The sequence below is a fragment of the Cyrtonyx montezumae genome, unplaced genomic scaffold, assembly GCF_038088225.1.
Source record: "Cyrtonyx montezumae isolate F1298 unplaced genomic scaffold, pur_monq_1.0 scaffold_3, whole genome shotgun sequence".
Classification (NCBI taxonomy): Eukaryota; Metazoa; Chordata; class Aves; order Galliformes; family Odontophoridae; genus Cyrtonyx; species Cyrtonyx montezumae.
The window spans coordinates 100800591-100822164 of record NW_027072034.1 but is presented as its reverse complement, the minus strand read 5'-3'; the positions used below and the strand labels follow the sequence as shown (position 1 = coordinate 100822164).

General features: G+C 39.9%; 1 protein-coding gene across 1 annotated transcript in view; it reads left to right on the top strand.

Moving 5' to 3' along the window:
- Nucleotides 1-144: 144 nt before the first annotated feature.
- BCL2L13 (BCL2 like 13) overlaps nucleotides 145-21574 on the top strand; it is a 34675-nt gene continuing 13245 nt past the window's right edge. Inside the window, exons 1-5 of the mRNA XM_065742590.1 lie at nucleotides 145-303; nucleotides 5620-5806; nucleotides 13199-13309; nucleotides 14194-14350; nucleotides 16998-17067. Coding sequence (XP_065598662.1) covers nucleotides 5686-5806; nucleotides 13199-13309; nucleotides 14194-14350; nucleotides 16998-17067 — 459 coding nt within the window. The 5' untranslated portion in view covers nucleotides 145-303; nucleotides 5620-5685. The remainder of the gene's footprint in view (nucleotides 304-5619; nucleotides 5807-13198; nucleotides 13310-14193; nucleotides 14351-16997; nucleotides 17068-21574) is intronic.

Here is a 21574-nt window from a genome sequence, read left to right as displayed (position 1 = left end):
GGCGGAGCATAGCGCGGGGCATGCTGCCCTCTTGCGGCCGCACGTGGCTCCCTCGCTTTAACCACGCCTTTCCCAGCGCCCTCGCCCTTGCGGCGTGACGTCATGTGACGCGACGCGTTCCTATTCCCCCCTGCCCCCCCGCCCCTCCATCATGGCGGCGGCGGCGGCGGCAAATTAGGGCAGGGCGAGCTCTGCCCGGTGCGCGCGCGCGCGCGCGCCCACCACCCCCGGCGGCTGCGGCCCGGCCCGGCCCCCTCCCTCCCCCCACTCTGCCTCCTCCCCGCCCTTCGGCGGCGGCCGCAGGTGAGGAAGGGCCGGGGTCGGGGGGTCGGGCGTTGTCTGCGCCCCCCGCAGGCCGGGAGGTGTGCGGGCGGTGCGGGGGGAGGGAGCGGGCTGCGGCCGCTGAAGGGCGACGGGAGGAGAGGCGGCGGCCGCGGGGGGATGGACGCGTGACCGCCCGTACCCGGAGAGCGTGCGGGCACTGCGCTGCTGAGCGCGGCCCGCCGCCGAATGACTCATCCCGGCTGCGTGCTGCCGGGATATAAATATCTCATTCATCGCCGTAGTAACGCGGCTGCTCCGGCCCTGTGTTGTGCTGCGGGCCGAGGGGTGGTGGGGAGCGGGGATGGAAGGGCGATAGGAGCTCGTTAGCGAGCGTTTGGCTCCCAGAACAGAAGTTTCCTGCTGGATAGCCCGCGAGGGGCTTGGTTTCCTTCGTGAAAGACTGGCAAAAGCTTCACCCAAAAAGCTCACTTCATTACAGCTCCTTCTAAGGTCAACCAAAACCGCTACCCGGATACACGGCCATCACGCTTTCTAGTGCTGCCATCCATTGTGTGACTCTTGGGACCGGTAATGGACGCAGCGTTGATTCGTCGCCGCTTGGGAATCGACGTGTTTGGACTCAGTAGTTCTCAGCTTACTGAAAGCAATCTCTTAGTCATGTACTGTTGGAAAAGTAGGCCGAGGAGTTTGCCAGCCAGCTCGCAGCCAGGTGCAGTGGAGGCCTTGCCTGCTAGGGGAGGTGTTTGGGAGGCAAAGTGCTGCAGGGTTGGACCGGTTCACGCATGCAGCTCATCCCAAAGCCGTGCTCAGCCCTTCTGGCGAGGTGGCAGAGCACAAGTGTGGATTTGTAGCTGCACGTCCTGCAAGCAGCGCCTTTCAGCTGGGCACATTTGAAAAAGATCGCCTTGTAAACGTGAGGCTGTGAGTTAGAGCCATGCGTGGCCATCTGGGAGCGGTTACCTGTTACAGAGAGATAGACAAAAACCCGTGAGCTTCCTTAAAGTGATTTGAACTCCAGTGCTGCAGGTTTGTTGCCACCGTCAGTCTCAGTGTCTGTGCTTTGCTGAGTGCTTCCTTACTGAGACCGCATGTACTTTGAAATAGTTCCCCAGCAGCTGGGAGTGTTTTGAGATGAGTTTGTAGCTGGTTAAATGAAGCTTGGCAATGTGCTTTGAGCCTTGGAATGACTGTTTTCAAGAAAGACTTGGATACTGTCATGACAGGGGCTTTATTCTTAAAAATAAGTCAGCCTGTACTTGGTTCTGGACCTGTTTTTATTATGCTACACAGAAATTGGTGGAGGTAATAATCACCTGCTATTGTTATAAGCATACAGCAAATAATTTGCAAGGCTGCAGCTCCACGTGCACGCAGCACGCCTGTGATGTGCAGTAGTCAGATGTGCAGCAGCTGCTGTGTTGTTCTACTGTGCACTATCGCTGCATTTTGGTGTTTGAATGGTGTGTAGCAAACGTGGAGGCACACTGGTATTTTTCAAAGGAGGACTGAGATATGGCTGAATCCCCTCTCAAAGAGATTATGTTGACTGTATTCGTGGGTAGATTTGCGTTGCCCTTTATCTAACAAGTAACTCTTCTGTGGATTAGGACATGACAGATTGCTTGAGAAAATGACAGTCTGACTAGAACTGCTGTGTTTAGGTCAGTTGAATGGCTCAGCCCACATAGAAGAAACAGAGTGGCTGGTTGGAGGTATAAAGGGCTACGTCAATTTGAACAGGATAGGTTTTTCTCCCCCATGGGTGCAGAAATAGAGATAGTGTCAATTACTTTGGACAAAAAAACATAACACCTAGTTGTGATCTCTTTAGTTTTTTAAGATGCAGTATATAAGCTTGCTGAACCAAAAGCAACTTCCTTGCTCATGTTTTGAAGGCTCACGTATTCCTGCAGTGCCTTGATTCCTGTGTTTCATTATGTTTCCCAGACAAGCCTTTGTCTTATTCTTTTAAATTGTTTCTGGCCTCTTTTACTTCTTGCTCCTTTAGAGGAAAGCTCTCCTTGTGATCTGGTTGTTCAAGCTGTGCGTCCTTGTCTAATCTCACTCATTCCTAAAGAATGGTCTTTCCTGCAATGCAGAATCTGAGTACAGTATCTGAGTCAATATTTGTCTACATCTTTTTGAAAACAAAAACAATAATTCACGATTTAAAATGAGTAATTCAGTTATGGTGTTCTCTGGAAGGAAGACCAGTGTGTGATTTTTTTTAAGTGTATTTCCAGTCTGATATTCTGTGAAGCTTAAGGTAGTTCTTCCATTCAGTTTCTTAACTGTCCCTTGTCATTCAGTATAAAACTATTTCTCAGAATGATGTATTCTGCCTTAGTGGTTACTTTTTTTTTTTTTTTTCAACTGAAGTTGTTGTTGTTTTCGTCCATTGCTTTCCCAGGGAAACATTAGCCACTATTTAAACAAATTGTGGTCTGACTCTGTTCCCTCCACGCCCTCCAGAGGTGCTGAGCTAAGCACACTGAAATTTTCATGAGTTAGGCCTCAGTGCTGCATGTGGATCACTGTGCTGGTATGGAGTCTCATTTTTGTTTCAACAAACTTTTTTCATCTTCCCTTTCATTTTCTCTGAAAATCTGTTTTTTGGGCTGATGTTTATTACATATTCAGAGCCGTTCTTTGATACGCATTGTGGTTTCTGGATTTTTGTAGGCCACCCATCAAGCTGATGCTTTCTGGGCAGGTCTGTACAGGTTGGCTTGAAGGGCTCCCATTCATCATTTAGGCGTTGCAGGAGGTGCCTTAGTTTCAACACTGGATCTCTGTGAACAAAACAAAATTGAAACTTACTGAGGAGCTTTTGCTTTTTGGTGAATGGCATCTTTCGCATCTGGTGATGCAGAGATTGTAGCTGGGGGTCAGGCCTGAGGAATACATCTATTGTTAATGATCCTGAAGTCTCCCAAGTAGTTCTTAGCAGAACTCTCCCATGTTATTGAAATATCAGTTTGTGATAGTGGCTGAAGGGTAGGGCAGCTGTGTATTGTAGAAAAGCTGTGTTTATCCTTTGCTCTTAACTTCTTGTGTTTCTGAAGCATGATATGTCAAGTGTTATCTTGAGTTTCTGGCATTGATTCTTTCCCATATAAATCACTGTTTCAGTTCTAGCTGTAGCAAAGTGAATATTTCTGGTAAAGGATTTCAAGAATTTGAAATACACAAGAAGAGGCGGGGCTTTCCAGACTATAGTCTTCAGGAAAGTGTCCTCCCCTGCTTTCAATAATGAACAAATTTCAGAAAGTAGAGTTGTTAACAGTTCAAAGAAGAAACTCCTAGCCAATTTTCCACCAACTCCTTTTGCCGTTATGGCTTTTAGTTTGACAGACAATTTTTTATTTGCTGTACTACTTTCTTACAAGGTAACCATACCTTAGCATAGCTGTAATTCTGCTTATCCTCATAACCATTTGTTAGATTAGAAGTTAGCCTACAAATTTGGCATAAGTGAACAGATCAATGCTTTTATTTTGCTTGCTTTGTTAATTGTTGTTGTTATTATTATCTTGGCACTTTGTTTACAGTTTATGCCTTCATTTGGGAACCTCTTTCAATTTCTTAGTCTCAATCTGTTTCCAGTGTAATTGGAATCACAGAACTGTATGGGTTGTAAGGGACCTCTGGAGATCATGGAGTCCAACCCCCTGCCAAAGCAGCTCCCTAGCCCAGGTTGCACAGGTAGGCATCCAGGTGGGTCTTGAACATCTCCAGAGAAGGAGACTCCACCACCTCTCTGTGCAGCTGTGCCACTGCTCCGTCACTGCACTGTGAAGAAGTTCCCACTCACATTTGAGCTGAACTTCCTATGCCTCCATTTGTGGCCATTTCCCCTCATCCTATCACCACACACTGCTGAGAAGAGTCCCGCCTTGTCCCTTTGCCTCCCGCTCCTTAGATTATAGACGTGGATCAGATCCCCACTGAATCTTCTTTTCTCAAGGCTGAACAGACCCAGGTCTCTCAGCCTTTCCTCATAAGGGAGGTGTTCCATGCCCTTTTATCATCTTTGTTGCCCCCTGCTGGACTCTTTCCAGGAGATCCTGGTCTTTTTTTTTTTTTTTTTTTTTTTGTACCCGGGAACCCTCTTAGATATTCTGTCTTGTGTTTCATGTAGCATTTTTCTCATCTTACTGCTTTAAGTTTTAAACTTGGCTTAAATATTTATTCAAAACATAACCATACTCTGAAGCTTGTAAATTCTTTAGTGCCTTCAGTAACTGTTTTGTACCTGTTCTGTAGCGTGTTTCTGCTGGCCTTCCAGGTAGGTGTCCATTCTGATGGCTAGGTGTGAGCTGCTGCTTTTTGACACTTTTTGAAGCAATGGAGAACTTTGTCTTGAAAATTCATCTGGAAGCTCCTCTTGCTACTGAGTTTATCAGGGTGATTGGAAGTAGTTATCTAGACTGTTCCCTATATATACTGCTGAAACATGTTGATTAGTCTGAAATTTTGTTTCAGTCTGTTGTTTCTCCCACTTACATGTTGTCTTTTGAGTTTCAGATTTTCCTTGTTGGTGATGACTGTTTTTAATTTGTTTCCCCTAGCTTTTCCTGCTGTTCTTATTTGTGTGTTTGAAGGAGCAACTGAACCAATAAAGAAACAAGGTCATTCTTTGACCCAATGTTGCTATTAGATATGGATTTCTGTTTTCTGAGTATTAATGTCTGGGTGAGAAATCCAGGACACGCGGCCATCTGTTCTTCCAATCTCAGCAATGAATGTGGAGTTTCCTATGTTGACCATGTGTTTTCCATTGCTACTGGAACAGTATAATGAGGTTGAGTTGAGACAGTTGTCTCTTTTTCTGTGATAAAATTTTTTTGCATCGTAATACAAAATCTGAGAGAGCAGAGAATGAGGAAAATACCCATGTGAGGCTTAAGGGAAGGGAGTTTCCTTTGAAGCTGTTCTTTTTACCTCAAATTGTAGTTAACTGAGTTTTCAGAACCCTTTGAACCTCTTTGCATGGCTACACCTGTATTTTTGTTTGTGGTTGAGTTGGGAGGCATTTAGAAGGCAGGCACATGGTGAGGAACTCTTCAGTTTGCTTTAATGTGAGAGTATGTATGCCAAGCAGGAGTGAGAAATTCCACTGCTAGCAACAGTCAAACAGCTCTAGACTTGAAGGCATTTGGTTTTACTCTGCATAGTTTTTATTAAATTAAAGATGCATAGGATATAAAGGCAGAACTCTGGATATTACTTCATGATTGTTACATAATTCTTTGTTATGTATGAGTTCGTGACCTATTGCAACTTCATTTAGAAAAAAATAATAACCCAAACCACTCTCCTCTTTTCTTACAGTCTTCAGTAACCCAGAGAAAACCCTACGTGCCCAGTAAGAGCACTAACACATTGCAAGCTAACCCGATGGCGTCCTCTACTGCTGTGCCTGTAGGATTTCACTATGAAACAAAATACGTAGTTCTCAGCTATCTGGGGCTTTTATCACAAGAAAAGCCACAAGAGCATCCTCCTGCTTCAACTCAAGGTAATATTTACATGTATCTATTAACATTAACTATTTTTTGCGCTTAGTGCTTGAACTATGTATACATGTGTGTGGAATGTCAGCTTAATGTTTAGTTTTGTGCATCTCTCTATTCACTGAAATGAATAATAAAACGAAGTGTAAGAGATACTGATGGAAACAGTTGATTTATTCAGATTACTGTTTTAATTTGAGCTGTGTCAGGGCTGATTGGTGCTTATGACAAAAAAATAAGTGGTTTCAATAGCTGTCTTCAGATTAGGAAAGAGAGATTTGTGTTATTTTTGCTCATCAGTCTTAGGAATCTGAGGCCATGCTTGCTTTTTTGGGGAGGCAAGGAGAATTAATGATGGATGAGGAGGTGTTTACCAGCATAAGGTCTGAGTGGTGGCTTAAGCAGTCTCATGTACTAAATAATTTTGCCCAATTATGTTAACACTTCTGTTGTTGTCAGTCAGTGGTAGTATAGAGATGTGAGACTTAATCTGGCCTACACTGATCTGTAACTTTCACTGGTCCGTGAATGGAGAGACACCTTTATGCCAACATACTGTTCCATAAAACCGTTTGCTGGAGGAAGTGCTTATTTTAGGAAACATCTAATTCTGAATAAACCCATCTGGGGTAGCTTCTATAACTGGTATATATTGAGTAAGTACAAAACTACAGCATGGAAGAATCTTCTTCCTTCTATAAATGCAAAGCTCAGAAAGGAAACTTAGTCTTAAAGCTTCCCTTTTATAATTTGGCTCTAGTTACCTTTTGAAAGTTGAAGGGAAATCTCATGGCTTGTTAGTACTGAAACTTCTAATAAATACTTGAATTCAAGAGCAACATTAAAACTATATCAGGAGGAAGCTACAGATGCTTAAATACAGTTTTTCTAATCAGTTAAGGAGACCTAAGTTACAGAGTAAAGATAACAAATCTATTTTTCAGACATTATTTAGGTATGTTTGCTTATGTGACAGCAGGGTATAGTTGCATTTGCCATTGAAATACTTGAAAGTATTGATAGTTTCCAAATCTGTCTTTTCATCTCTTTCATTCCTTGTTCTAAAACTACTAAAGAGAAAATGTTGTGTTTTCCCTACCCCAAACTCCCTCGCTCTGAAAGTCAGTGCAACTTTTCCTTCCTGTAGTGATCTTTCACTGTTATGAGATCCCTCTCAGTGTTATTATCTCTTTATGATCAACAACTGTGGATAAAATATTTTTCCCTTTCTTTTCACCTGCCTTGTTTCTTTTTGTGTTGACAGTGCCTTGGATGGATTTCATCCTCTTATTGAACTAAGAGTCGAGACTAATCTTGTGTTTAAGGATTTGTTTCATGCTTTCTGAACTGATTTTTACTGTTGTCTTTTCCACTTTCTGTTTTTCCAACACCTTTTGTTTGTCTGGCATTACTTTTAAAAGAAGATCTTTTCTCCTTTTCTCATTGCTTGTATTTGAACAGTCAGCTACATCAGGCTATGTGTGGCAGCAGTGTACACTTTAAAATGCTATATGCGTGTTATTTGAATATCAAGTAGCTGGGCGCAGTCTGTATTTCTTGCTGGATAGCATGTAGCTGGTGTGTATGAACTGAAAACTGCCAAAGCAGGATATTTTGTATGCTTCTCCCCTATGGGGGACAGTGAGAACAAGAAGCCTGTGGAGGATATTACCTATACTTTGTAAGGCATTGCTGGAAGACAGGCCTTACAGTTACGAGCGTGGTATAAAAAGCCTGCTTAGAACAAGAGATGAGAAAGCCAGTAACTGAAAATGAATAGTTGTTGTTTAGGATCCCACTGTGAAGAGGAAACTTCTGTTTTTCATAAGGAAAACATGAGGAATAATAAAAATATGACATTACATCATGCTTGCCAGTTTGTTTTTCATACGCTGTCTTCAACCATAGAAACAGCACCTTGACTGACCCCTAGTTCCTTTCCTTGATGGTTTTTGTGGTACTTTAAAACTCACTAATTGTTCTACTCTTTGTGGCTGAATGCTTTTCATTTATGACTTGAGGGGGTTCTGATAGTGGTTGGCACTGAATCTTATTTCGCTTTAGTTTACTTATACTGGTAGACCTGTCATGAGAGACAATGAAAAAAGTGATCTTTGACTATTGTTTGTTTGTAGGTCAGTTGCAAAATGCTTTTGTGTTTTACATATGTCATTCTTGTGAAGTACTGACACTGGTTTATGATACTTTCATATATATTTCTTTTAGCTCTAAGTCCTTACTCTTTGTCTGATCTCTTCTTATAATGTGTGAAGAGTATCCAGAAGGGTTGACTTTACCCTTATTGTGTTAATCTTTTCAGTCTCCTTCTCCAGTGAAGAGGAAGGCTCCTCTAGAGTGTGGATCAAAGAAGGATCCTGATTATAGCCAGCTTGAGTCACCCACTGGAGAATCTTCTCTTTCCGTTATATATTCATTTTTTGGCATTTTGTACATATATATATATATATACACTAGGTGTGGTTAGTGTCTGAATATCTTTGGAGAATCTACTCCTGCACTGGTCTCCCAGATTTCAGTGGAACTTCTACAGTTTAGTTAACAAGAGTCTAGTGGTGCTGCTTCATCTACTAGAACTGATAGGAGAAATTGAATGCTTTTGTCCATTTGCCTGCTTTTCCCTGCTGCAGTCATATCCCTAAAACCTCAGCTTTCTTGCTTCTCATGCTAGAGAGTTCTTTCTTTGTCTTCCTATTCCAGAAACTCAGATAAGAGTAAAATCTTTAAGATTCTTGTTTCTCTTTTTCTTTTTTCTTTTCAGATATAATATCTTTACTGGAGTGATTGCTTCCAGAGAGATTTTATTTAGTGAAGAGAAACCTCAGACAAATTACATGGCTATCTACCTCACTGTATTTCTTTTGGGATGTTTTGACTGGTTTCGGGTTTGTTTTGAGAAATATGGTTTCAATTACAACAGTTAAAAAACGCTTCTGGCTTCAGCCAAAGGAGGACAGTTTTTAACAACATCTGATTACTAGTTTAAACATTTTATTCAGATAACTGCTGTTCAGTGCAGGCACTAAGAAGAGAGCTATCTGCAGTTATCTAGGCTCCTGGAGATTTGCTGGGTGTAATCTTTTGGCGTTACCACTCTGTGGTATCCTATGGCTGATTTCAGTGCAATATCCTCTAGTAGATTTTGGTGTCTCCAGAGAGAAATCCAGCAAATTTAGAACTAAGGAGTAATTTTAGAGGTTACTTTTAATACAGTTTTGGCAGAAATATGCTTTAAATAGACTGAATTTGGGTGCTATTAGCAATGAATTCTGCTGCTTATTGGTGGACTTTCATGTAGGTGAATAATATAAATTGCTCTAAGCAACCTGATGTAGTATACATGGTGAAATATCATCTACGTAAGTTCATACAGTCAGAGGCAACTGGTGAGTGTATAATTATTTAAAATGAGTGGAAGCTGTTAGTTACTTGTTTATTAGGTTGTGAAGAAGTTCTTTATTATTTTTCCAGAACTCTTGTTGTATCTGTAACTGCTTCAAGTGCTGAAAATAATACCGAGCACTGGAAAACATTTTTTTACATTTTTCCTCTTGATTAGAAAAACTTTCAGTTTGCTGCAGCTGTTATTAGCACATGCATCGTAGAAGATACATGTGCAGCTGTGCAGAAATGGTAGGCTTTGTGCGTTTTGGGTGAGCACCTTAGTGGCCATCTCAAATCTGACATCACTATCTGCTTTGTGTGGTTTTGATCATCATGGGTGTGGTACTTGTAACAAGATTTTCTATCAGCAATTGGCTGTTGGAGCGGCTGTTGTAGACTATCTTTGTTTTCTTTGTACTCTGTCCTTACATCTTTTAACCTTCATAGCACCTACTGTTGGTCTCTGAGAAGTTAGGGGAGTTCTTGAGGTGTTTTTAATTTAGATGTGTAATTGATTTCTTAGAAACTTTCCTGTTAGGGCAAAACATTACTTGAGCTGAAAGATCACAGCCCGAAAAGCTTCACGTCGTATTTTGGAGCCACAGTTAAGTGGTAGTGGGGGAGCTATTTCCTCAGCTCAGGCAAGGAAAGGGAGTTTTTAGGGTGTGACTTGGACAAGGAAGGAGTAGTCCTTCCAGGAGTGTGAATTCTCACTTCATTGAGACTTCTTTTAGTGCACAGCAGGCTGCTACGTGACGATGTCTTGTGTCTTTTTGGTTCTTCCTATTTTTGGACTTGTTAGTTTAAGCAGTCTTCTTGTGGCTTACAAAAAGCTGCTTTTAAACATCTTCTAAAATCTAGGGCTACCTCTGTGTATGGAGGTCTGTATTCTAAAGTTTGCTGAGGTGATGCGTGTGCTTTTCTTAGAAGGAAAAAAGGCAAATACATTGAGAAAGAGATTTTATGCGTTCTTGTCACTTCTCAGTGGTTGCAGAAATTTTAGGTGCTTGCTTGTTATAGGAAGTCCAAGGTATAAGAGAAATAGTAGAGTCACGCTGAGAGTAAATTTGTAATGGAGCGTTGACTGTATAGAAGTTAACATAGAATCTTAAGAAAGATCTCAAAAGTGATTGGAGTTATTGGTAAATGAAAATGACTGGCATGAAAGGAAAAAACAAACTCACAAAAGCAATCTGTGACATCAGAGGCGTTCTTGTTGAAAAAGAAAAGAGGCGTAACACCTCTCCTTGTAGCTACTGTTGTCTCTTGCTAGCTTTAGTTAACACAGTGTAGTATGGGATGTGCTGGTTCTCTACCTAATGAATAGCTTCCCGAGGCTGAACCTTGGGGAACAGGTTAGTCTTGTATTGTCACTACACTTCTGGAATGAATAGTCTTACTGGCACAATTTTACTGCACTACTGCCTTTGTTAGTAGTGGTAACAGTGTCTGATTGACAGCGACACAGTGCCTGAAGGACTTCAGTCACTTTTTTGTCTGACGTTGCAGGTTATGTCCGTATAACTGGAAAAGAAAATCCAAACCAAACAAACAAACAAAAGAGTTATGCAAAAGGGAACATTTATTCCATAAATAGAAAGCAGAATGTGATTATTGTAAGAACGTGTAACAGAAATTTGCTCCATCTTTGCACTGGAAAGAGGCCTTTCAGGGTCAGTTTAGAAAAGCTCTTAGTAGGCAAACATATGATTTATTTATTTATTTTCTGTGTAGGGAAGCATTTGGTGTTTGTATATCTTACAAGTGCCATTTCAGGTGTGACCATTTGCAGTACTGAAGACTGAACATTTACTGGAAACTGTTTTTACTGCTTTCTTCTTTGTGTTTGCCAACTGACTTGGCAGTTTGTCTAAAGAAGGATAAAGATGCTGTTTACTTAGGAACTGTGCTATTGGAATTACACTATGTTCTCCCAATACTGCATGCATTTTTTGTTGTCAGAGTCAATATATGTGAGATGCGGAAAGCTGAAGCCCATTGATAATTAGGGTAATAAATAGTGCAAAGTAACTCATCCAGGAAGGGTAGGTTTTTGATTTTTTGGCATGACTGAGCAGTCAGGTGCTATTGGAATCAGCAGCAGCTGCAAAGTTGCGGGTGTTACGAGATGGAAACCATTGACTGCAGTACTGATTATCTAAACAGCTCTTTTGTATGCTGGCAGCAGTGGAATTTCTCTTCCTTCCATTTTCTGGGTGACTTATTATAAAGTATGACAGCTTGTCATGTGTGATCATCATCACATCAGTCCCGTGAGAACGAGTGCTCTTCTGAATACCCTTGTCCCTTTGGTATACAGGGTGAAGCACAGGTTAAAATATGAGTTTGCACTTGTGCATGCTTGTTGCGCTTGACTGTGAAGCAGCAGTATGGTCTTTCAAAGAGGCAGCCTTAAAGGGGGTGGACAAGGCAGTGAGTGTCTGTTCATTAACCAGAAGGAGGAACAGTTTGCTCCTCTCTGGAATTTATGGTTCAGTGACAGAACAGACTCTTTGAGAAGGGATTTCAGAAGTTAAATAAAATTCTGAATGTGGTGATGATGATATAACTGTGAGGTTAAGTACAATGGAATTTAACCAACTATCTGGTGTTCCTTTAGACCGTGGAGTTATAGAAACATAAATGTTTTACGTTGACCTATGCATTGGTTGGCAAGAATTTGTCTTGTAGCTGTCTGTCAGAAGGAGCATTAGTACACATTTGGTGAGTTGATTCTGTAGATTATTAACATAGTTTTCAAATGTAGGAGACCTTGCAAGCTAGTTGTGAAGCATTTTAAAAATACAAAAATATGCCCTGTGTACTTTACTCCACGTCTGTGTGTGTATTGTTGTTATGGTTTGCATGTGGTGATGTGAAAACTAGTGATACTGTGTCTCCATTATGGAGAAAATGGGAAGGTAGTACAGTATTTACAATTAATTTCAGCAGGTTTAAATAGAAATTAACCAAAGGAAACAGGTGGTTGTTTGTAGAGCACCACATTAAGGTTTAGTGTTTTCCAAACAGAAATGAAATGTGCTAGAAAGCACATGGAATGAGGAAAGAGAGTAGACAGTTTAAGTCACACTAGTCCCAGAAAATAATTCTAAGAAACATTGAGAGGTAAGAGAGCTAAGAAACTGGGCTGTGGCTAACTGTTGAAAGCAATTGAGTTCAGGGATAATAAGAACTGATAATTGGCCCAAATTATCCCAAGACTTAGGGAAGTAAATGGCTGGGAGCAGGGATAGCAAAGAAAAGTTCTGTAATCAATTTCATTTGTGTATTTCAGGAGCAAGTTGATGCAAAACTCAGTTCTAGGTACACAAGATACAACAGCTCTAAATAGGACATTTTAGGGGATTGAATGAAAGAAGGAAATTGCAGTGGTAGGCTATTGACTCAGCGATGTGTCATGAAAATAGAGCGATTAATTGAACAGTTTTTACAGTGTACTTTCAGAACAGAGTTTAAAGAAATGTTCAAAAGGTGATGGAACAAACCAAGACAAATGCTGAAGATGAGGAACACCAAGAAAAAACAGCTAAACAGCAATACAAACTTTGTATTTTGCTATTTAAAGTAAATGTTACGCCTAAGACTGGGAACACCAAACTTTGTTCTGTGGTTTGGTAATGAGTAAATTATCTTTAATAATGCCTTGTTCATGCACATTATGGTTTGATTTTGGTCTTAAATTCAAGATAAATTTGTTTTTAAAGTTGTTATGTACTCTGTGACTTTGCAGGTCTGAATTTCTAGTTTTTAATTATTATTATTTTTAAATACTCATATTCTCTCTTCCAGAAATCTGGGTTTCTTAGTTCATATAATACAACGTACGTAATAACATCACATTTCATGCTGGTTTCTGAAACAAAATTTCCACCTTAAATTCCTTTTCTGTTAGTATTTCAATATGGTGTTCCATTATCTACCTTCTTTGAGATACATTTGAATTATAATTGAGTAATTTCTCTGATTTCTTCTAGGGACTCAACAACAGCTTACGGCACAACATGCTTTGGAGAAAGAGGCTTTGGAAAAGATTAAGATAGAAATCGAGGAGGAGCTAAAACATCTTGATGAAGAGATCTTGGAAGGTGCTCTCCAAATTTTCCCCTTGATGCAATGGATGGTTTCTATGCAGTGTAATAGTGGTTAATTTGAAGTACTCTAGTTAAAGAGATACTTCGCACCCTCCCTCCAGCTATGATTTCTACACATCGTCACCTGAAGTTAAACGTTACTGTATGGAGTGGTGGAGTCTAGCCAAAGCAAACAATTGAATTGCATTTATTAGACTGCTATAAATAATGAAATGTAAGCAGCCCTTAAGCTGCTCCATGACAGAAATGTAAACATACTGGAACAGCTATCATTCTGCGAAATGTGAACATCAGATTCCTCAGGTTTTGGTTTTTTTGGACATACTTTGACTGATAGATGTGTCTTATATGGGACTCCCAGCAAGAGGCAGTTTGGAAACAATCTTTGCTTTGCACGTGTTTCAAATCGGACGTATGAAGTATATACTAATATATCTGGTTTTATTAATCCATACAGGCCTTTCTGAGAACTTTTAAACAGAGTAGGTTTAAAAATTGAGGACTGTTCTAAGAAGAGATGTTGTGGTACTGCTGCAGAGATCTGTAAGCAGGCAAATTTTACCATGGAAAAGAGGCTTTTTTGGTACCCCAGTCTGGCTTGAAAATTAGCTTAAAATGGAGATTATTTGCTAATTTGCTGGTTAGTTGTGAGGTAAGGGTAAAGAAGAGAAATGCAGCTTAAAGCTGTCTGTGGCTTGGAAGTATTTCTTCCAGAATATATCTGGAACACACTTATTTTACTAAAATTTGTTCATAGCATGCTTTGTCTGTAGAGGTTTGAATTCTTTCTCTATTGTATGAATTGTGTTTAAGTGGTCAGATGAGAAATCTGAGACTTCTGTTCTTATACGTGTCTACTTTATATTATATACTTTCAGCTTTTACCACTACAGGATTTGACTGCCACACTTCCCCAGTGTTCAGTCCTGCCAATCCAGAAAGTTCAATAGAAGATTGCCTGGCTCATCTGGGGGAGAAAGTATCCCAGGAATTGAAAGAACATCTGCACAAAGCACTAGAGAGCTTGCTTAGCAAGTGAGTTTCCATTTGGTTTTTTTTTTTTAAGGGAAGGTGTTTTGATTTTGTAATATGATTGCTGCTGAAATGCTAAAGATAACACTACATTCTGTATTGCATTTTTCTTTTTCAGCATTCCTTTATCTGGTTGCATTCTTCTTTTGTCTTTTAACGTGTGAATAATTACTGCTCTTCTCTTTGGATAAATGTAAATTCTCAAAATTTTCTAAGCTTTTATGATTGAGCTCCTGAGACCAGTTTGAGCAGCTGGTAAAACTAGCAGGTGAGAGCTGCCAATTGCCATTGCCAATTTCATGAATGCTGGGCTGTGCCCATATTAACTTACCCTACCTAGTAGTTAAGAGCAGAGCTAGAGGCTTAATAATAAATAGTCTGACCCAGTCTGAGTGGGAGAGTCATCCTAAAGGGAAGGTATGTAGATGCTTTAAGGCCATCTTTCAGGACAGGTGTCTGAAGCAAATGTGACACCATAGGCTAACCTTGGGGCATTAGGAGCTGTCCTTCCAGTTTAATCTTATTGTTTAAATAGCACATGTACTTGCCATGCTAGTATCTTGGTTAATGTCGTTTGTAAACTTGTAAAATTGCTGCAGTTGCTTGTTTCTCCAATATGAATTGGAGAATGGATCCACATGAATACTCCTCGCTGTTCTGAATGACTTCCAAAATGTATTTGTAGAGAGATGGAGCTGTAGAGTGCTACGTTAGGGCAGTTACAAATGCAGCTGTGAAGGCAGCATTAGCAAATTGCTATCTGAAACTGTTTTACGGATTCACTTAATTAATATGACTCAAAGGAAACTGAGAATTACTAGTATTATTCTCTCCTCTTTTTCATGAAATGTATCGTAGATATCAGTGTCTAGCAAAAAATTCTGGTCTCATAGATGGGGTTAAGCGTCATACAGGCTTTGAAGAGGCATCACTTGTTCTTGTGAAGGTGATTCCCTTCACGGCAGACTTCTGCGAGACTGAGTTTAAAAGTCATTCCTTCTGAACATGAGCGAACATCCTTAACCGTCAGGTTTCTGAAGAGGGTGTGGAGTCACTGTCCTTGGAGGGACTCCAAAGCTGTCTGGGCATGGTCCTGGGCAACCTGCTGTAGGAGACCCAGCTTGACAGGGAGGTTAGATGAGATGACCTTCAGTGGTCCCTTCCAACCTCAGCCTGTGTTTCCTTAACTAGCTTCTCTTGTTGGTTGTTGACTTCTTATGACCAGTTTTATTTAAGACTGATGAACTCAGACCTGGATTCAGCATCAGAGGTCACATGTAGTATCTGGTTAAACAGATGGAGGCAATTGTCTCTTTTCCATGACTCATCCACAGGAAAAATTGCTGTTTAACTTTCAGTCATCAATACATATACTGTCTGTTTCTGTATGCAGATTTAATAGAGTGAAAATGTAAGGTTAATGTCATGTGAACTAAAAATGATTTAACAACAAAAAATGTGTTGTAGGGTACAGGTTTCCCCTTAAGTGACAAAAGATGTGTTACCATTTTCCTCTAGAAATGGCAGATGCTTATCTGCTTTAACAAAACCATGCATTTAATTGTACTGAGTGTCATGGTTTAGTGGGAAATATCGGTGATAGGTGAGTGGTTGGACTGAGAGATCTTAGAGGTCTTTTCCAACCTTAGTGACTGTGTTTCTATAAATGTATATATGAAATGCCTTTGAAAATGTGGTGGCATGCATACTTTTTTGTAAAGTGAACTAGAACTACCGTCCAGTCTCTCAGTAATATCCTTCCTGCAGCTGTTGTTGCTCTTATCCTACTGATTCATCTGGATTTGCATTCTAAAGGGATTAATGTACCAAGGAAGTTAAGTATGCACTTAGAATGGCAAGCTCAAATTATCTTTTCCCCAGCATGCTTTAAATTTTGTTCTTTCACAAGTCTTTCCTACAGTAGCATTACTTGACAAAATGCTTATTTATTTTGCTTATGTTCTATATTTTCCTCTCATGTGCCTGTACACAAGTATCTTTTTGTTATAATACAGCAAGCATGTTAGAAGGTTTTTAAAGTTCACTAAGCAGTTAGCATTTATTCTCTCCAACACCAGATACCACTTTCTCCCTTAAACTGAAGTTTGAACTTGCCTTCTGTCTTGGTTGTCTGGCTTCAGGACAACTGCTTTGGAAGCAGTGCATCTTCTCTTATCACTTAGCAGAAAGTCCTCATGGTTGCTGATTGTAAGATACTATTTGATCTTACAAGATCTTACAAGTGCTGTCTCTTGCAACTAAATACTTGAACGTAATGCCACCAAGTGTATGTCAGTTCATGGTCTATAGTGTTTATAAAAATTTCATAGCCTTAGATTGTTATGAAGAATATGGAGATCAGAGATTTTGGTAGCATGTCAGAGTACCTACTTATCTAACGTCCTATAACTTGTAGACTGACAGATTTTTAATAATCACCTAACCAGTTCTTTAGAACTGTATAACTGGGAAGGAGGTGATGGCTTCGTGCTCATCTGCTGGTGGTGAAATATGAGAGTTTTTAGCTCTTGAAAATTACTTGCTGTAATGTATGCAAAAAAAATCCTATTATCTGAAAACTGAGAATTTTATTTTATTTTTGTTCTTTTGTTTCCTTTTATAACTTTCAGTGTTGGTTTAACTTCCGCAGGCCAGTAACATATCAAGAATATCGAGAGCGCACGCAAGAGGCAGCTGCACATGCCAGTGGATGGAACAAGGTACTAAATAAGTGACTTTCACTTTGATATCCCTTTCATCAATTTGATGCCCACGGTGTTTTCTACAAGGGGCAGCTGTACTTTACAGAGGACCAAGCTTAAAAAGAACTTGCTTGTTTTTAGTGCAAAATAACGTGTACTTTAATAACAGTGGATAAAGACATACTGTGTAGTTTTTAGATAATATAACCAGAAGTTATTCAATTGAAGTGTTAGGTCAATCTTCCTTTGTTAGAGTAAAACGAAATGCTGGAGTTGTTACTTGGCATGATTTTTGTCAGTGGTTATTAAGAAAAACAAAATAGTTTCCAAAGAGATGTTTATTGTTCTAGGAGTCTCAAATGTAGTCTGAGACTAACGTTTTGATTTGGTTTTTTTACTTCTTTTTAGAAGATGCAGATTTGAAAGCGGACTGCCTTTTAATAGTTTTAAAGTAGAATGAGTAGAATTACTGTCCCCAGATTCATCTTTCATTAATCATTCTAATTTATAGTATTAGTTGTTTGCTGACAGGTTCAGTGTGCATCAGAAAAATAATGAAATAACTATTTGCAAACTTAATCATAAATTAAATGTTAAAATTTAGTCTCAAATTCAAAATTGAGCAAGGAATCTTTTTTAAAAAGGATTTCATTTCCTTAACTAGATTTTCCTGTTTACTTCAGAAACTGATTATCTAAGCAAGGGTGTGGGCACATTTAAAGCAGTTTGTTAATGTTGCTTGACAAGTTGGAGCCCATGGCTATGGCAACTGCTGTGTCTGCTTTCAGTTTATCGTGCTGTGATTCATAACATTTTGGTGAAAGCAGCCTGGTTCTCAAGAGGTGCTTTAAGATTGTACTTCTTTTCAGTTGATGGATGAGGTGGATGGAGCTTTGTTCCCTATTGCATCTCCGTCCTCTTGCAGCTGTAGCCCTGGGTAGATGGATTTGGACTTTTATGATTCAGCTTCCCTTGCTCTTGCATTTGTGCAACCTGTGTGCTTGCAGACAGTTTTTGGTCTGTGTCACCTTTTAATGGACAGTATTAGCCAGAAGGTTTCTTTGCCCTCATCTTTACTTACCTGTAACATTTGATACAGTTCACAATCAAACATGAGTGGAAATTTTGTGAAATAATACAGCATCTGTTTATATTGTTTTTGTGGTAGCTTGATATTTCAGGAATGTCTAGCAGTTCCTTTAATAATACTTGTTTTGAGGAGATGGAATATAGTTCTTTGGTTTCATTTCCTTTTGAATTCCTTTACTGGCTTAATCAGGACTGTATTTTATAACAGAAAAGGTAAGCATACACTTCTGGGTAGGTATTGCTTTAAAATAGTGATGTTAGTTGGTTGCAGGCTGAATATGAACCAAGGCTTGATCTACCTGGTTTACAGTTGGGAAGGTGTCGCTTTTAATCACATTAATTTTCACAGAACCTGTTCTTTATGCAAGCTTGAACATAAAGAAGATGCTTTTAGATATAGCTGTTATTTTTGTTCATTAAAAATGTGGACCTTTTCCAGAGACCAGTGGTATGTCTGAACTGCTGGAGAGTTACGATTAATGTACGAGAGCTTGTTCTGTAAAGGAATGTTTTCAGTCACTAAAACATGAGTGCTCATCTGAATAAGAAATTATTGCTGGGTAAACAAATGCATCTCTTCTTCCACTAACATCGCACAGAAGCAAAGTTTGCCTGTAGCTATTTGAAGTGCTGGTTCTCAGTAATAGAATTTCAAGAGGAATAAAAAATACTTCATGTGTTTCTCAGAAATTGCAGTCTGGAAATAATACGTACAATGGGAATAATACGTATAATTATTCCCAGATTACAATTATACGTATAATATGTACAATAATACCCAATTCTGTAAAGGTTAAGACTCTCTTTAAAACAAATCAGAACTAAAACCTCAAAAATTTAGAGGGATTTGTATTTCTGTGATAAATGTACTTTGAAATCTGGTAGCAAAACATTTTACTGTCGAGTTTTTATGCTGTGCTTAATGTTGAATGTTATGTAAATACTCAAAAAAAAATTCCTCTAGTGTGCATCAGATAAAAGGCTGACAAATACTGAAACTGAGAGTCAGCTGAGGTAATAGGTAGGTTAGCAGTCATCTTTCTGATTTTACTGATCAATGGGAATCAAAGAATAATGAAACAAAAGAACTAATTTTGTAAATAATTAGGTGATTTCTTCTGTCGAAGTGGTCAAAAGATGTGTGGGATTGGCAATTACTTTTGACGTAACTTCTTCAAAATCTTTTTGGAACTATGTACTATTTATTTTTTTGCAGACATTTAGATTGCAGTATTGTAGTGTGGGATTGGAAATGTGTAATTGGCTCCTGCCAGTTTTTCATTCACGCAAATTTACTGTCTTTCTCTGCTCAGTGTTGTCTTTGTTTTTCTTCAGAGTATGAATAGCCCCTGGTATTCTTTCCTATGTGTACTAGTAGAGTGAATTGCAATTGCTTTGAATTGTTAAGGGCCCATTTTAGCTGTTTATCACCATTCACATAACTACTCTTAAATACAAAAAGCAGCTATTAGCCTTAGTGGGAGTACTGTGAAATTGACTGATTTCATGAATTTGCAAACCGGGTCCTGATACTAGCGATTTCATAGATAAAAGTCTCAGTAATCTCAATGGGAAATAAAAACAGTCTGTGTTTGTTGGTCTGCGCAAAACTAAGTATCAGAGTTTGAATTTGACCCTTGGCTCTATAGGCCTGCAAAGGACTCTAAATTTGTGAGGGATGGATAGATTAGATATTTAAGTTGGCAAAGGAAGAAAGCAATAATTTGAACTCCCTTCATTCCCTACGCAGCCTTTTTTTTTTTTTTTGCTTCTTTTCCCTTCAGCTTAAAGTAAATGTCAAATATTTTGAGATCAAAATCTTCATGTTGTTGTAGAATTAAGTGGGTACACCCAAAGTTTACCTAGTCCTGACACTGTTTTTTCTTTTCTTTAATCCAAAAAGACTGAAGTTTCCTCTGATGCTTACCTTACCTTGATCTGCTCCTTATGCTTATTCACATAGCAGTAATCCTGCAGCTTTTCTGCCTCTGGTTTGAGGTTAATTACAAGAAACTAAAAACGAAAAACAAGCAAACAAACCACAAAGCTTTTAAAATTCAAGTACCTTTTCATTTCTACTTAAGAGAATGAGGCATTAACTTCTTCCAAGAAAAACAGTAATATAACCTGTCATTAGTAGTATTGGGCTCTCTCTGTTTATAATCAATTGGAAAGTCTTCAAGTTATGAAATTACAGGCATTTTAAAGACCTTTCTGTTTCTAGGAATCCATCTGAATGTGACTTCATCATGGATTTAGTACAAATGTCAAACCCAGCCTAGTGCCCACTCTTCTTGTACTTCTTCCTCCAGGTTTGATTCTCAAGGTGTGATTTCTGGGAACAGTAAAGGAAGATATTTACACAAAAGAAGATCAGGCTGAAGGAGGAGGGGACTGGAAAAGGAAGGGGCATTTGGAGTTCAATCTGAGCAAAAGTATTAACCTGAATCTACCTTGTGTGGGCAGGAAACAACATTCTGATTTGCAGTGTTCTAATGATCCTCTTCAACACTTACAGAGAATAGAAGTACAATGCAGTTGTCACAAACTAGGTGCAGTAAAATTAATAATACTTTCTCCTATGTCATAATAAAGCTTTTTCAGACACTAATGGCTTCAGTTCATACCAGTTGTTGCCTGAACTTGGCAAAGTACTGCATAAACTTTGCCCAGAGGCCTACCTGCATGAAAAATAAATGTAGAGTTTAAAAGTTCAACTGCACGTTGTTTAGGCAAACAAAAACATAATTTCCAAAGGAGCTGTCTGGAACTATGTTACATAAAGGAGGTGAGTTACTGCATTTTCCAGAGCAGTTCACATTTCAGTTAAGGCTGAGCATTTGGTTGAACACAGAAAAGACTGGAAGGAGGAGTAAGAAGGAAGGCAAGGGAATTCTACACGCAGTGAATTTGGCATGAAACAAGAGTTCAATGTAGAGAGGACTAGGTACTCATCACTTGAATTAAGCTTGTATTCTTATTCTGCTGTGTGGAGTTCACAGAATGGTAGAATGTGTCTGAGAGCAGTGTCCCATCATTCCTTGAACTCCTGCGTGTGGGGCCGTGCCCCCTGCCCTGAGCATCCTGTTCCATGCCCTGTGGAGCAGCCCCTGTCCCTAACCCCCAGCCGCCCCTCCCCTGACACAGCTCCATGTCGCTGTCACACAGAGCAGAGCTCAGCGCTGCCCCTCCGCTCCCTGGGAGAGCTGCAGCCGCCATCAGGCCTCCCCTCAGCTCCTCTGCTCTGAGCAAACCAAGGGCCCTCAGCCACTCTTGATGCTTCTTGCCCTCCACACCCTTTCCCATCTCGGTAGCCCCAAACTGCAGCCAGAGCTTGAGGTGAGGCACAGAGCAGAGTGGGACAACCCCTTTCCTCCTGGTGGCAGTACTGGACCTGATGCACTCCAGGGTATGGTTGGCCCTCCTGTCTACCAGG